This window comes from Cyprinodon tularosa, unplaced genomic scaffold (genome assembly GCF_016077235.1).
Source record: "Cyprinodon tularosa strain WSP-4 unplaced genomic scaffold, ASM1607723v1 ctg71, whole genome shotgun sequence".
Taxonomy (NCBI): Eukaryota; Metazoa; Chordata; class Actinopteri; order Cyprinodontiformes; family Cyprinodontidae; genus Cyprinodon; species Cyprinodon tularosa.
Window position 1 is genome coordinate 323439 of NW_024039463.1, and position 17537 is coordinate 340975.

Here is a 17537-nt window from a genome sequence, read left to right on the forward strand (position 1 = left end):
ACATAATTAATCTGCACAAATAAGGAATAGTTCTATTAACCATACATGAATGAATAAAGAGTTTTATGGGGCCCCCAGGAACTTTGGGCCCTGGGCAACTGCCTAGTATTGCCTGATGGTAAATCCCCACCTGGAATTACCAATATATTCTCACATGTACTCTAAACTACTGTTGTAAATGTCATTGAAATAAAAAACGGAGGGGATGTGTTTTAAACTTTAAGGAATAGGTCGGATGATCGAACATGTCTCATAGTAATGCTTACAGTATGTGTTCTTAGTTTGTCGTGTGTAGTTCATAAAAAAGAAAAAGAAAATATAGGGATGCACGATATAATCGGCCCCCTATCGGTATCGGCCTTAAAACTGAATATCGGACATCGGCCACCCCACCGATATTTAACCCGATATTTGATCAGCTTCTGAGTTTCTAAAGTCTAAAAAAAAAAAAAATACTACTACTTCTTCCTCAAAAACTTCTTTTTTACGGACTTAAAAACTTCTAAAGATGAGGGAAAAAATATTGATACATTAAAATATCACAATATCTTCATATGCTGATATATCGCCATTTAAAAACACCATATCAATCTCTTTTACTAATGAAATATTGCTATATGTCATCGAAATTTTGCCATATTTTTATATGTTGATATATTGACGCGGTTTCGATCTATTTTACTAACAAAATCTCACAATAATTTGCAAAATATCACGAGAGTTTGTAACAGAACGATGAAATTTCACGAGATTTTGAAAGTAAAATAGATCGATACCGCGTTTTTAAAAAAATCTATTTGATATCAGCATATGAAAATATATTTGAGTATATTATTTTTCAAAGTTTCAGAAATGGATAACAAAACTGTTATTTTCAATGACTACTTATTTTTGTCCAGCTTTAACATCGGTATCGGTTATCGGCTACATAAATATCGGCATATCGGATATCAGCCAAAATCCCAATATCGTGCATCCCTAATAAAATAAGGTGGTTAAAATCACAGAAAACAATAATGCAACCGTTTTTGGCATTTACTTACTCATATTGAGTTACTTTAACACCAGTGTCTCATGTTAGCAGGGTAGGACATAAAAAAATTGTGTTAAAGTAACTCAATATGGTTAAGTAAATGCCAAAAGCGGTTGCATTATTTTTTTCGGGCACCTTAGAGTCAGCCATAAACATAGCATCCCCGGTATATTAGAGGATTCACAAACATCTATCATTGAAAACTTTCTGCATGACTACAGATGTATTCCTAGTCGCTGGTATGAGTTACATAAAAATAAGCAATATTTGGTGTGAAAACAGAGGAGATGCAGATCTTGGTGGTCTTATGAACCTCAGCCTTGCCAAAAAATGCATACCCTCTTGGCTTAGAGCAGGCATCCCCAAACTTGGTCCTCGAGGGCCGCTGTCCTGCAGGTTTTAGATGCTTCTCTGCTCCAGCACAGCTGATTTTAATTGATAGTTGATTAACAGGCTTTTGTTCTACTGCAATCATCATAATCAGCTGTGCTAAAGCAGGGAAACCTCTAAAACCTGCAGGACAGCGGCCCTCGAGGACCGAGTTTGGGGATGCCTGGCTTAGAGGAATAGACACTGATGGATAATATGGATTTTCAGCATTATCACAGATGTACCCAAATCTCAGCAGCTCCACATTTTGCACCCCAAAACAATGACCCCCTTTTCATTGATATGTGTATGTGTGTATATATATATATATATATATATATATATATATATATATATATATATATATATATACGGTATATATGCTCTTTTTTTGTCACTTATATATGCAGAGTTGACAGCTGTCATGATTCTTTAAAGGCCAAAACCTTTTAAGCTGCTTCCAACAAAAAGTCTTATCTCTTGTTTATTAGATAGGAACAGTTTTTGATAGTAGAACTGATTTAGCAAATTATTTTTGCTGTTGTGCTCCAGGCATACAGATTAGACTGATAGCATCATCATTGGCACCTCATTCTATGAGGAAATGACTGCCATAACCACTTACTAACATCCTGATCCAGGATCTGGGTCATTATTCTGCCCTGATGAAGCATAGATTCAGGCTTTCTTCTCTTTTTTCTCTTTTTGCAGCAATTGACCTTCTAGGAGCTCTAAACTTATCTCAGCATAGAGGTGGTGTTTCCAGACTGCAGAGTCAAAGCGGCCCGATGTATAAGATCCGTTCAAAAGCAGCCCCCCTGATCCTTCCTGAGGAATACTCCAGCTTCCTGCACTCCAACTTTCAAGGCAGCATCGCTGTGCATTTGGTTTTACGTCAGGCATCAGGATCCAGTGCTACCCTCTTTTCTCTCTCCACAGCATCGTTTCCCATCCTCCAAATCATCTCCTCCACCATCAATAACTCTCTGCATTTGGACTACTACTCTGCTGGAGTGTTACTTTCCAGCTTTCCTTTTCCGAGGACAAGTCCTGCCTCTGGGGGTAAATGGGTAAAGCTGGCTGTGAGCCTGGAACCGGACAGATTGGTGTTTTATGCCAATTGTCAAGAAGCTGTTGTTATAGGAATGAAAAGTGGAGACAGGGTCAGGTTGGATGTTCCACATGATGTTGTAATTGCTGTTGGGAGCACACCAGGAAAACAAGATGGCAAATTTAATGTAAGTTTCATGTACATGGAGTAAAGGGCATTTAGAAATATCCCTCCCAAACTGCAATTTTATTTGACAGACCAACAGAAAGTAGATGATCTATCTTGGATTTATGTCTGGAGTTTGGCTGAGTCATTCTAAGACAGTTATGTTTGTTAAAAAAATAGTTATCTTGTACAATTGGCTTTGTGTTTAGTGTTATTGTCCCGCTGCTAGATGAACGTCCTCCATGGTCCTAAGCCTTTAGCAAGTCTGACAGTTTATGTATCCAGAAATGTCCTATATTTCACTCCTTGCTTCTCCAAGCAATTTGACCACTTATATATGTACCTTTTAAGAAAAAATGATTCCCACCACATAATACTGCTGCCGTCATGGTCCAGCATATGTCACTTAGGTATGTTAGGTATGTTTAGGGTATTGTGCAGTGTCTGTCTGTTTTTCAGAATGTAATTTATAAAGCATTTTTTGTTTAAATCGATTGGATTTATGACATTCCAGGACTCATAATATTAACGGATCAAAGACATATAAAACGTAAACATCAAAGAGATTGGAAAAGGAAAAAAAAAACAAAAAAAAACAGCAGTGGTTGTAAAATACAACTTTATCATTTTTTATTTCTATGTAGGGATATCTGAAAATAGCCGAATTATCACTGAAACCGTATGTGAGCCGTCCGTGGAGCTGTGACAACATTACAGGTATAACATTTTAATAACTCCTGAATAAAAATCTGTTTTCTAACAGGACTTGATGCATAGGTTTCCTCTGGCTACCGCCGGATCCAATTATTATATATTTTTTTATTATTTCTTCTTTCTTTTTTTTCTTTTTTTCCTGCTTGATTTTATATCAGGATCATTACAAGACATTTCCCTGTTTTTTAGTTTTCCCCAGCGTGGGTCTTCCTTTTGTGATCTTTAGGATAAATCTTTACAACACAGTTTTCCTACAGCTTATCTAGAAAAAAAAAGACTTAGAAATGTTTTGCTTCCCTTTACTACGACAAACTATTTGTGTTTTCTTCCAGATGACCTGCCTCAGTCTCATAACAAAGACACACATGGTCCAAATTTCCCTGCTGAAACCAACCATATGTTCCACCATGATACCTCACCCAGTAAACATGAAACAGACCACAGGCCACAGGAGCAAACAGACTATAATACCAGGGACATCCAGGGAGATCAGCAGCACAGGCCTGCAGTGCTGGGGCCTCCAGCCTCTCCTCATGGAGCCTACCAGGAACTGACAGTTGACAGGCTGGAGAGGCTGGTGAGCACAGTGGAAGAGATGGCTCGTATGCTGGACATGGTCAAAGCTCAGGTGATAATTATAGCCAAAATGCTCCGCATTTTAAAATATGCCAAAGCTAATATAGATTTCTTCTCCTGGTCTGTAAAAGAATGTGGATCTACTATCCCGCGTGACATACCTGGAAGTATGTGAGTGTGTGAAGCATCGATGCGTATGGGAGGGACATGAAATGGAAGAGGGACAACGATGGCAGAGTGACCCCACGACTATGTGTTTGTGTTCATCTGGAAAGGTCACTTGCAAAACCGAGAACAAAAATACAGGTGATAAAAATGTGTTCATCTTAAGGTTGATTTTTTGATTTCCTGCCAAAGTTACATATTCTTTTTATTCTATATAAATGTTGTTCTCAGTATCGGTACAATTTAAGGTTGCTTTTGGTTTCTATTTTGGACACGATTGTTTTCTGTTATTAGACCTAAATTGATAGTCAATATATTATAATAGGAAATAGTTATTGCATAGGGTATTAAATAGGTAACTACATCTCCTTTAGAATAAAAGCACATCTTTGGTTTTGACATTTTGATGCCAAACCATGTTTCATTGCTCTTATTACACCAGTCCTAGAATGCTCAAACCCAGAAACCTGACATTTCCATCCTATTCCTCAGGAACAGTGTTTTAAATACACTTCGGTAGATAACTTTAATAAAACTGATATGTTCTGAGACCAGCTTGTATTTAACAATCATTTTCAGACCGGATAGTAGCTTATCTGGTTTACGACTTAAATCTTATTATTCTACTCATCAAACAATTACATTGAGTAAAACATGCACCATTTATTTCCCTGTGGTGGTCTGTTACAAAGTTTAACCTTCCTTTGTGTTTAGAACTACTTTACAGACTTTTTTTTTTTATCTTCTGCATACATGCAGAGCAAGTGCAACAAAAGCTTTAATATCGTAATGAGCTATCCCTTATTTTTTTCACATGGGGATCTGGATCTTGGTGAGAAATGACCACGGTTCTATGGAGTTGAATAGCTCCTATGTCATTATCTGTCATCTTTCATCTTTTACCTAATTTTCCTGTGCGGGCAGGCATCAAACTAAAAGAGAACACACAATCACCTCTCCTTTGATCTCCTTTGCATGTGTGTTGGCTACTTGCACAGTAGGCAGCCCTACCAGTCCATGTCTCCCTCCTTGATTATTGTGCACTCGCATACACAAACACATTGTTTCTGTCCTCTGGAGGTCTGTCATTAAAGTAATTAACTGCTGAGATATCTAGGCTAAGTGAAAATGACATTTCCTTTAGGCTCTGATGTGCAACAATGTTTTCTATCACATATAGATACTTTTAGCTCCCTTATTAGAAATAGTTTTATGATTTTATAGACAATCCTCTGGAAATTTCTCATTTGGTCTCCTTCACCCCTGGAAATCTACCATGTTTGATTCCTAACAGTGCTATAAATATGTGTGTCATCTTTAGGGTGTCATCCAGATTGTAGAGTTCACAACGTATCCTATAACATTCTTGATGGCTGCCAGACATGCTCGTGTAAGGTGGGAAGTTGACTCTGGACACTCACTAAAAAAGAAATGCTCTGATCTATGAAGTTCATTTTATTTATTTGTTCATTGTCTTGTTTTGTGTTTATTTTCTGGTACCAGGGTGGTAACAGGGACTGTTCACCTCAGCCATGCCCCCCAGATGACTGCACAGTGTCACCAACTGCAGACTGCAAACAAGGTTCTGTATTTTATTGTATTATCCTTATTCAATCTTAATGTTTTGGTTCTGTTGAAATATATCGACAGTATTAAAGAAATATAGTAGCAGGGTTATTTTACCTAATGATAATATACAAACTGAACTACTGGTTCTGTTTTCCTGCGCCCGTTTACAGGTTTATAGGAAAATTGACATCACAAAAGCCATTTATTAAACCTTGTTGGTTTTGATAAAGGGAAAGCATCCAAGTATTTGTAAAAGGGAATGAAAACCAAATAAAAATGTTCTATAAAAAATATTGTTCTATTTGGTTAAGCACAGCAGTTAAGTTTTAAGTTTCCACATGAGGAACTGTGAAAAACTTCAAATATGTGATAAAAAATAACATGCTATTATACAGCTATGTACACAATGTCTAGTAAAACTACAACTGAAATGTTTGTTTTTATAATAGTTTTCCTTTTTCTTTAATTAGTCTTATTAATGCTAATGTTTGGAAGAAGAATATAAATAAACGAAAGTGTGTTTTGGCAGGTTGTACCCATTTTGGTGTCAGGTATGACAATGGAGCTGAGTGGAGGTCAGCAGAGAATGCCTGTGAAGTGTGCACTTGCTTGGTGAGATAAAAAAAAAAAAAAAAAAACAGTCTGAAGCGTGCATTTTCCAGCCTTTGACTTTATCTTCAGTGACTCTGTTTCTTTCTGGGATCAGGATGGTCAGGTTAGCTGTGCGATGCAGCAGTGCCATATCCCTTGTGAAAATCCTGCACCTCCTCCCCCTGATAGCTGCTGTCCAGTTTGTCACGGTGGGTTTCTCTCTTTACTTGTGGAGTTAAACCAATAAAGGAGGGTCCATATGTGTCTGTGTCTGTTTGTATCATGTAGACTGCAATGTAAATGGACATTACTACCCTAATGGAGCTGTGATTCCCAGAGACCCCTGTCAGGAATGTAGATGTGCGGTACGTAGATAACTATTAATAAACTGTGTTTATTTTTTTCTTATATTGAATTTAGGGGTTGATTTTAACGTATATATGTGTTTTTATAACTCCTAGGATGGAAATATGGTGTGTTCAATGATTCAATGCCCTCATTTGACTTGTCACAACCCTGTACATCATGCCGGTGACTGTTGCCCTCGGTAAAGAGCATTCAAAAACTAATGCACAATACTTACATCTGATTATTAGTATTAGTCAGATTATGGATTTGTTACAATCACTCTCATGTTTTTTTGTTTTTCTGCCTAAGCTTAACTGTTCTGTAATTTGTAGATGTGACACGTGTGAATATGAGTCAGTGGTCTATGTGAAAGGCCAGACGTTCGCCTCCTCGGTTGACCCCTGCCTTCACTGCCGCTGCTCTGTGAGTTCCTTAAAATTTGAGATCTAGAGCAGTGATTTTCCTATCTTACAGCTTCTGATATACAAAAAGAGCAATGGTAGAAACAAAACGCTGTCACTGTTGAAAATTTGCAAACAAGCTAATTAAAATAGGATATGATTTATAGAGCCTTTAAAATAATAGTCTTATTCTGTTCTGTCATTCAGATTACAGATACTGTATACCTAGCATTAGACTGTCCCAAATACCATCTAAAATCTATCTCCTAGGACGGTGAGGTGTCCTGTGAACGAAGGGGGGGCTCTTGTCCTGCACCAGACTGCAGTCATCCAGCAAAGAGGACTGGACAATGTTGTTCTGAGTGCAAAGGTCAGCAGGGAATATTTTTATCATGTGTCCTTTTTTTATATGTAAGCATTCTTTTTTTGTTTTTTGTTTTTTAAACCTAAGCAAAAACTAAATGCCTTTTTTCCTTTTTGCTGAAGATTGTGAGTTTGATGGGAACGTGTATGCTAATGGAGAAGAGTTTTCCCCCGCTGGGAGAGGACCCTGCCTGCAGTGCAGGTGTAAGGTAAGTCTGTGCAGAATGCATTATGTGGGGGATTTTATTCTTTGTTACCTTTAACAAGTTTTAACCCTAGATTTTTACTTTGTGTGGATTGAAGTGAATTCCCAATTGCAGAATCCATTTTTCGTATTTAGAAAATCTGCTATACATAAAATCATTACTGTTTTATGTGTAGCAGAACCCAGATCAGGTCAGAAAAAAGATAAGAATCAGATTTATTGCCAAGTAGGTTTGCACTTAAAAGGAATTTGATGCAATGGTGCAAATTAGATATATGTAAAGAATTCACAATCTATAGCTATATACAATATAAAACATACATTATACTATATACACTATATAGTTTATAACCATATACTATATACAGAATAGACTGTGTGTTAATGTAGCGTAGGAGGTCTGGAGCTGCTACGTTGGTGTAGCTTCTAGCTCCTGAATAGGGAGGGAGAGAGGCAGGGACAGTGTCATGGGGGTCTCTGGATAAGATAAGATGAGCTTAAACTAAATAGTCTATGAAAATATTCTGCCTTTACTGACTCCTAAGGGCATTAATGTGAGTGTGGGTTTCTCCCTGGGGAGTTCATTTGTCCAGGAAGTAACAGAATCATACTGTACATTTCTCATCATAAGATCTTATCAAATTTCGTGGGAGAACCAAAGCAGTAAGATAACCAATGGTGTGGCTCCCTCCACCCAGAACAGATTAGGCAAGGAGGAAACCAAACTAGGTTTCTAGGCACGAACAAATGCTCCTTTGAGATTTGCGTGCAAATCTTTTTCCAAGTCTACGTGTATATTTGAACAAAACAACCAACGGGTTTCTTCTCAACAGCCTCCCATGAATTTCTAAGTAAGTCAAACTTCTACTGTAGTGTAATAGAGAATTTTTTCAACTTTTTTTTGTGGCTCTTATGCATGTATTATTTGCCATTCATGTTATATTATCACTTGTAATATTCATACAGGATGAATCCTCCAGTTTGCCCCTAAACCATCATGAATTGAATCCGACCTTGGTACTCTTAATTATTTTGAACCAGAATGAGACATAAACACAACCTGTTTATTACTCATTCATCAAGCCATCGAACCAAAGTTTATATAACTCCGTTGGTATCAGCATTCAGTTAATTCAGTGGTTCCCAAAGTGTGGGGCGCGCCCCCTAGGGGGGGCGCAATGCCATTGCAGGGGGGGCGCGGGAAGCGGTATGAGTGAAGAAAAAAAAAAAAAAAAAAACTGCGCTTGCTTGACTGAGCATAATGGACAGTTGTGACACCGCAACCCAGATTTGAGAAGATCTACAGCAAAAAGCAGGCTCACTACAGCCACTGAAAAGATGGGAGGATTAAAGTACAAAGAAAAAACTCTCAGGGAGCTGTTCAATGTTTTCACTCCATTTTGCACAGAGGCTTTTTTAATGTATAGATTATAGCAAAGTTAAATATTGTTACAAATAAAAAAAAAGAAATATGTTTAAAATAACACAGACAACAAAGAATCCTCTTCTAATCTACAGTATAGAACTATGAAAAAAATACAGTTACACAAAAGTGTTCCACTGTAAAGATGGTGTAGTTTGTTTTGTTGCAACCTGAAGTGTGAAATAAACTTCAGTGGAGTTTGAAAACAAAATATGTGTATAGATTCAAGTCATATGTCAAGTCAAGTCATATGCGAAACAAAAATAAAACATCTGGTTAATTTTCTAAATAATTTTTTGTGGTTACTTGCCCTTACTTCAAGGTCACCATGGTCCTTAAAAAGTCTCAAAATTCCCCATTTCTATCTACAACTGCTGTAATTACATTCTGGAGTAAATTTGCATATTTATATTGTTTAATATTCATCAAAATAACATTTGTGTTATAACCTTTCAAATGGTCACAAAATAGAAAAATCAGGTATTAAAAAAAAGCAGAATTGAAGAACACAAGAGTAACATAATATCGTATCTGTATAGAATATGTGTAAATGAGGGCCTACAGTAATTGTGATGTGCATAAATTGTGATTAATAGTATATGTAGGAATGTAGAGTTGGACCACCTATGTTGAATGAATTTAACCTAAATATATGATAAATTACGCTATATATGTATATGATATAGTTTCAGAGTGTTATTGTATAACTGATATTATATAACTTTGATATAAAGGTAGACATATCAAACATAATCAGGAAGAAAGTCCTAGTTAAGGTTTTTTATCTAGATTAACCCAGGTCTTACTGCTAATGTTCCCAATTTACCAAAAATCTCCATCAGACTTTTCTTAAGACCAGTCGGTTTTTACCACATTCTCTTTCATCTCTTTTCTTGGTTTGTTCAGCTTAGCTAAAGCAGATTTAAAACACAGGTAGGAGTGATATGAAAACTTTTCCTATTGACAGACTCTTTTTATGTTTTCACTAAAACCCAATCTAAAGCTTGTTTGTTCTAACCTTGTATCTTGTCCTTGGTCATGTAATGCCATAAACCCTTCAGCTGTAACATTTACCATTCTTTGTTGATTATGTTTAACATTGTTCATCCATTTAACATTTTGTCAATGGCAGGCCAAGGGACTATAGACACAAAACCTACTCCAATCTCATATCTGGTTTTAAATTAATCCAAAGTGCCTCTTTGTTGCCTGTTAAAATTAATAAACACCGTCATTTAGTCCATAATCCTCTTTCAGTTGTTTTCTGTCTGTTTTCCTCTTGCTGTTTCTATTCTAATCAGATCTTTTACACCTTTATACATTACAGTTATTGGCACTACCATTATATTACTAATGCACAGAGTCTGATCCACCTTATGGGTAAATGTTGTACCATGTGGCCTACATGGATTTCTGCACAGTTTTTGAAAAATTTGCTTGTAATGTATTACCGGTAATAATCTGAATTGTAATCTATCACATAGTTCATTAGTGGGGAATTTTTTGTGTAGTTCTCAGGAAAAATCTAACATACAATAATTCTAGTTTATGGCCTTTCAAATTTTCAAAATATTGATGGCAGACCAGTGATCCATACTACAGTTTATTAGCTTACTAATAACTGCACATTTGTAGCTCAAAAAGAACACCACTTTCCTCTTGGAATAATCTCTTCTTTCCTACAACTTTTTTGTTGTGCTTCTATATTTCTTTAGGTGCATTATTCTGACATGACAATAGTAGCTACCCTAGGAGCAACAGAACAAATCAAACACAATTTTCCATCAATTCTTTGGTAGATTACCATTCCTAACTATACCATGTACTGTGAATAGCCTTTGCCATACCCTCTTGGTCACATCAGATGCTATTTGTCATCTTGTAATTTGTTTACGGCTCTTGGAGAGATGGCATTATCCAGGGCCATAACCAGGATTTTTTAAATACGGAAGTCAAATATTGCGATAAATCTTACTTGACAAAATAACATCCTAATATGGTGACTTTTAAAAATATATTTAAATCATAAGCCCATGAAGGAGGTGAATATGAACATGTGTATTATAACAATTCCAAAACTCACAAACTTAGAGTATTTCATTGAGTATGAGTGAGTGAGTATGAGTGTGAGAATGAATGTGAGTGAGTGGTATTATTATTATTATCATCATCATCATTATACTATATAATTATTGTTGTTGTTATTAATATTGAATTATTATTACTACTTTTATTATTGTCACCATCATCACCATGCATGTGTATGGCCCACTAAATGAATCAAATGGCTTGCAATTGTTTGTGGATATATAATAGTAATAATAATAATAAATAAAACAAACAGGAAAATACTGAGGACATGACCTCGGTGTTCTCAATGCTGGTTACGGGGCTGCCGTTAGCAGGATGTTTTGGCATAGAATTCATCTTGGTCACCATAGCAGTCATAAGAGCCTTCTCTTTTATTCTGTTACTGTTCTTTTTAATAATTTGTAGAGCATTTCAAAATGACAATGTCTAAAATAAAATTTGAAATTAAAAGATACAATAAAAATATGTTTATAATGACTGACATTTAGGTGAACGCTAATCCTTGCAATTCATGGGTCAGTATTGGTAGCCCTTCCTTTGACGCAGTAACCTTGAAGTGGCCCTCACCCTTAGAAAGGTTGGTGACCCCTGGTCTAACCCTTTTCGGGAAAATTATAATGTGCTGTGTTGTAGTGGGGGTGGGTATAGCAAGTATCTTGGTTTGTGATATTTTCCACCTTTTATGCCATTGAAGCAACAGTTTTTGTCAAAACATTCTGTTTTATTTCAATATTAAAAAGCAAGGATGTTTGCATGTTGTTTTTACTTTAAGGTTCCGGTGCATTTTAAATGTGCCTATTGTTGTAATTTATTGCATGCATGTTATTTGCCTTATGCCTATTACTGTTGTTCACACAAGGATCCCCTGATAAATAAATCCATAATTTACAGCCCAAAATCCAAGTGACATTCATGCCAATGACCCCTGTTTCTAAACCTCTGAGAGGAACTGTATAAATATTTCTTTGATTTTTCACATTATGGTTCAAGAAACAGTTTTATTCAAAGTATCTAATGCATGTCTATAAAATGCTGTAAATATATATGCAACGTAAACCTGTAATATGTATTTTGTGTTTTTGAGCTAGGAGGGGAATGTGGCTTGCTCTGATGTAAGATGCCCCCCTATCCGATGTACCAATCCCATCAGAAATCCTCGTCAATGTTGTCCAGTCTGCAAAAGTAATGATGCAAAAGAACACAATCTCTCACACACAACAACAACAACTCATCAGAGCCAGAGTTACAACCCTCCCTCCTCGTTTCAGCATGTGTGCATGAGGGGATAGAATATGAAGAAGGCTCCAGTTGGCAAGTAGACAGTACTTGTTCCAGCTGCACCTGTGTAAATGGGGAGAGCTTATGTACAAACACCCGATGTCAACCGGAATGTGAGCAACCCAGCAACAATAAAGGTAAGAAATGGACCCATGTTTTCTTATGATGCATGCCTGTACATTCTGGGCTGAGTTTAAAACCTTCCAACCTTTTACTGTCTCAGGTTCCTGTTGTGGAAATTGTGATAGCTGTACTTACAACCATCAAGTTTACAGCAACGGGCAGAGATTTACGCCCCCCGACCAGCCTTGCAACACATGCACCTGTTTGGTTAGTGTTTAACCAATTAACAGAAGAATTTCTACCTTTACCCTGGCTGACGCCTTTCCACCATCTCCTCAGCATGGCAGTGTTCACTGTGAGAGACAACCCTGTCCTCTACTAAACTGCATCAATCCCTACACCCCTCCTGGAGAATGCTGTCCTAAATGTCCAGGTATTTCTTCTTTGATGTTGGTTAAAGATAAGGGGACTTAGTCATGTAATATGTCTTAAAAATAAACAAAAAAAAACATATATGCATAGTCTCATAAAACATATGCCAAGTGTAATGAAGAATTTCTTTGCACCATAAAATCAGCAAAAATAAACATGATGGTGCAGCAAGCAAAATCTTTATATCTTGCTAGCTTTTGCTACCACTCCAGTGAACAACAATGATCATATTGTATTCCAAGCACTACTGATACATGGCTTAGCAGTAAATATTTTTTGTGCTTTTTTGTTTTCACACGCCCAAAGGAAGTTTCTAGCTTGCTTGGTTCTATCATTTCCTTTGTTACTCATTGTGCACATATGCAGCATTACACCTCTGGTCATATGGGTTTTCTTACAGTAAATATTCACCAAACACTTTGTAACTGAAAAATAGAGCAATGTGATACAGCGTACATTCTTTCTATGTGATGAGGTAGGTCTCTTTAAAAAAAACCTGATCTGTTTCTTAGTGTTTTAAAAACAAATGTTTTTTTGACAGACTGCTTTGTTGAAAACCGCATCTATGTGAATGGGGAGTCTTTTCCTAACCCCGCGAATGAGTGTGAGGAGTGTACATGTGTTAATGGAAGGAGTGCTTGTCATCAAACACGCTGCCACGAACCTCGATGTAATAACCCTGTGCCTGGACCGTGCTGTCGGAATAACTGCAATGGTAAGATAAAGTTGTAACAGGTTTTTTTTTTTTTATTAAGCATGATTTCATCAAGTTCTCTTCTATTACCTAGGCTGCAGCTATTCTGGAGAAGAGTATCCCAATGGACACAACTTTCCTCATCCAACAGACAAATGCAGGACATGCACATGCACAGTAAAAATAAACATTCACAAATATACATATACAAAGATGTTTTTTCTGTTTTTACACAGAGTTTACATGGAATTGTATTCCATTTCTGTAGATTTTTATGGTCAAACTTTACCCTGCCATAAACTTAACCATTTCATCTAAATGAGCTTCACAGCTTAATCCTAAATCTAACCTCTAAACCAAAAACGGCTAATTTATTGAGTTCAGTCTTCTAGGCCCCTGATGGTGTAAAGATGGACCTTACACTGTATGCTAGAGCAAGCAAACTTTGGAGCCAAGTTTGTATTTTTTGTTTCAGAATGGGAATGTCCAATGTCTAATGAGGAGATGTCCACCACTGCAATGCTCTGCTCCTTCTATGGTCCGTGGAGAATGCTGCCCCCAGTGTCCAGGTAAGGATGTGAAACAAACAGACTTCAGAAGCTTTAGGCTCAGGACTTACAATGTGACTTATAAATTATATAAAGATGGAACATCGGTGGCATAGTTTTTAGCCCTGCTGCATTGCCACAAGAGGGATCTGGGTTTGATTCCTCGCTCAGGGTCTTTCTGCATGGGGTTTGCATGCTGCATCCGTGCATGTGTGGGTTTTCTTCAGGTACAGGAATTTTCCTCACCTGCATAGACGATGCAAGTGGGGACAAATTATGCAGTTGGACAGCAAATCATCTTTATACAATTAAACAAAACAAAAAATTACTAAACTTCATCAATTATTTTTTATTTTTGCTTGTAGCACTTTCCGATAGGCTACCTATTTCAGGGGCACTCTATTTTATTATTTGGTATTATTATTATTATTATTTTGTCAATAATTATCAATATGACAACTAATTTCATGGTTTCTCTCAAACTGCTATTAAAAGATGTGACCTGTTCATATGAATATGTCAGAACCAAACCAGTTTGCAGATCTTAACATAGCATAGCATTTTTTATAGATCATATGCAAATTATACATGCCCAACTTTTGCATGTGCAAAGAAATTATTGCACAGGCAATTTAACACCTATTATTTTATCTTTTAAAACCAGATCCATGGCTTTGTATTCACAGAATAGAACTGTGGATCTGGAAGATCATCCTCTGGAGGCACAACACTTAACCCTGCTAGTTGGTATTGGTGTTAACGGTCTCTTAATGTAGCTGTGATCTTATCTCTTAGGTCAGGGTTCATCAACCAGCTGCTCCAGAGTTGCATGCAGCTCTTTAGCGCCCCAATTGTGGCTCCCTGGGGTTTTTCAAAAATGTATTTTTTGTTTGTTTTAGCATGGTTTGCAGCAGGTCAAACAAACATTCATTGTTTTTTTCAAATGCTGTAAACATTTCTATAATGAGTCAATAATAATGTAAACACAAATAAATGCAAACATTTCTATCAACAAAGATTTGCGTCATAGCCTGCAACACACGTTTCACTGCTGTTGTAAACAAAGCGGCGGTTGGTCTCGGGCCATTGATCCCAAAGGGAAAAAACAGAAGATAGCGGATGAGAATAGAGGATTCAAAGAACAATGCACCAAATCATTGGCTTTCATTACAAATGCGGAAGGATTGCCTTCATGTTTGCTTTGTAATGAGAAGTTGCCATTCCATTTTTTTCCCCAAATCCTCAAAATAAAAATAATACCAAGGAATTCTGGGGACTGATGATGTGGGATTTGGGGGTTAGAGAGCACTGCTTTGATGGATGTCAGTTCCTGTTGGTTCCTCCTGACTCAATCAACTCCTCCCAACAGAGCATGTCCACCATAGGAAGATTACTTTATCGTGTTTCTATAATTTCATCAATGCAACAAAACCTAATACATACAAAACGCGTGGTGAAGCAGCAAGCGGTAGACTCCACGCGGTGAGAGAGTTCACTGCTCCTCCGTCACCTTGTCCAACTATGGGATTTAAACTTAAAGCACCAAATATCGTACAGCAGAGTACTCCAGGTTAAACGTTTAATAATGAATGCTTATTATATAATTAAGCCCATGTAGTCCTTTTTTATAGTGGGCTAATACACTGAGAGCCCTTGTTGCCATACAAGGCTTATATATATATATATATATATATATTGTTTTTTGTTGTTGTTTTTGTTGTTTTTTGTTTTTTTTTACTTATACATTTTTGCAGCTCCAGACAGATTTGTTTTTTGGTCCAATATGGCTCTTTGACAAGTTTGGGTTGCCAACCCTGTCTTAATTCAATCACTCCTGCATTCTTTTTTTTTTACCCGTATTTTCACGACTATAAGGCGCACTTAAACGTCTTTTTTTCCCCTCAAAATGTGCGGTGCGCCCTATGGTGCGGTGCGCCCTATGTGTGTTGTAACTGCGACTTTTGAGACCACCTCATTGAGGAGATGATGAAAGAGTGGCTGAATGTAAGGAGACCAGGTGTTTTTTTTTTTTCCACCCCTCACCATCGCTGTTAATATGTAACTCCATGCGTGCCCATCTCACAGCTGATGTGAAAAACATGGGGAAACAAATGAATGCTGTGCTCGCTGTTCAACCGCTCAACATCGGTGTGAACCGGACCCAGCAGGTGCAGCAGAAGCAGCGAGTTTACATGCAAAGTCAATGGTTGACGCGCGTATAGGTGCAGCAAAAGGTCCTGCAGCGCGTTTTGGTGCAGCAGGTCGGGAGCGTTTAAGCATCTGAAGCGCCGCCAACGCGCTGCTGTTGCTCAAGATGGAAAAATTGAAGTTTTGCTGCTGGACGCGCCGCATCAACCAATCAGAGAAGCAGATCTGGGAGCTGACAGCGAGACAGACAGCGCTCTGATGACATATGATATTAGATGAAAAAGGCTGGGTGGATGCGTGGCTGAGGCAGGTGTATCTGAGAAGACTAGGTGGTTTTTTCCACGCATCACCATCGCTGCGTGCCCATCTCACAGCCGATGTGAAAAAAAGGTGAATCAAATGAACGCTGTGCTCGCCGTTATCCCGGGGGTCTGACAAAGGAACTTCCACCGCTCGACATCGGTTTGAAGCGGCCGTTCAAAGTAAGGCTGCGAGCGGCGTGGGAGCGATGGATGACAGACGGAGACCACAGTTTCAGGATAATGGGAAGGCAGCGCCGGGCAAGTTACGCCACCGTTTGCGGATGGATTGTAGATGCTTGGACTACTACGTGTCTGCTGGCTCTGTTGTTCAAGCTTTTGCAAAAGCCGTCATTATTTCTGAGGAGCTGCGCTGCACGGAAAGTGACTCTGACAGCGCAGATGGGGAAACTGGCATGTCTGATTTAGTGCAGCTGTTTAATTCAGAAACAGAGGATGATGTCTTTGATGGGTTTGATTAATACTTTGTAATAAATACATGAATAAAGCACAATCATACTCAGTTTTGCTCCCGCTCTATTTTTCTACCTGAAAGCTTAATTCAACAGCTGCCTCTGGGCGCGTCTCCTCCTCTTCAGCGCGGTGGCTGGCAGGTGTTTTTTCATCTAAATAATCTAAATCTTGCAGCTATATTTGCTGTGATCAGTGGGAATAAAGTAGTTTTAATATGTTTTTAAGTGAGAAAGTCCACCTGAAAACTTAATAATTGCAGTCAGTTCATCCAGATTATCTATTTCTGTCGGAGGCGCTCAGACCCCCACATACCAGCGGTGCACCGACAGTAAATCCATTCAATAGCAGCCGCACCGCGGCTGCTGGCAGGTGTTTTTCATCTAAATAATTTTAACTGCAGGCACCAGGATACCGGCAATAAAAGCGAACATATTCCGTCGGCAGGTTTCAGGATTTTAGGTTAATTTAAGAGTGATCACAGCGCTGTGTCATCTGCGATGTGTCTGTCTCACGGCCAGCTGCCAGGTTTGATTAATA

At 37.9% G+C, this 17537-nt stretch overlaps 1 protein-coding gene across 1 annotated transcript in view; it reads left to right on the forward strand.

Moving 5' to 3' along the window:
- LOC119772454 (kielin cysteine rich BMP regulator) overlaps positions 1–17537 on the forward strand; it is a 34034-nt gene that overhangs the window by 2319 nt on the left and 14178 nt on the right. The window contains exons 2-21 of the mRNA XM_038268885.1: positions 2114–2640; positions 3263–3335; positions 3665–3960; positions 4040–4214; positions 5395–5468; positions 5577–5655; positions 6172–6254; positions 6349–6442; positions 6522–6598; positions 6695–6780; positions 6914–7004; positions 7253–7352; positions 7469–7554; positions 12153–12246; positions 12333–12479; positions 12566–12672; positions 12745–12838; positions 13379–13552; positions 13626–13708; positions 14007–14100. Of these exons, the coding sequence (XP_038124813.1) occupies positions 2114–2640; positions 3263–3335; positions 3665–3960; positions 4040–4214; positions 5395–5468; positions 5577–5655; positions 6172–6254; positions 6349–6442; positions 6522–6598; positions 6695–6780; positions 6914–7004; positions 7253–7352; positions 7469–7554; positions 12153–12246; positions 12333–12479; positions 12566–12672; positions 12745–12838; positions 13379–13552; positions 13626–13708; positions 14007–14100 (2634 nt within the window). The remainder of the gene's footprint in view (positions 1–2113; positions 2641–3262; positions 3336–3664; positions 3961–4039; positions 4215–5394; positions 5469–5576; positions 5656–6171; positions 6255–6348; positions 6443–6521; positions 6599–6694; positions 6781–6913; positions 7005–7252; positions 7353–7468; positions 7555–12152; positions 12247–12332; positions 12480–12565; positions 12673–12744; positions 12839–13378; positions 13553–13625; positions 13709–14006; positions 14101–17537) is intronic.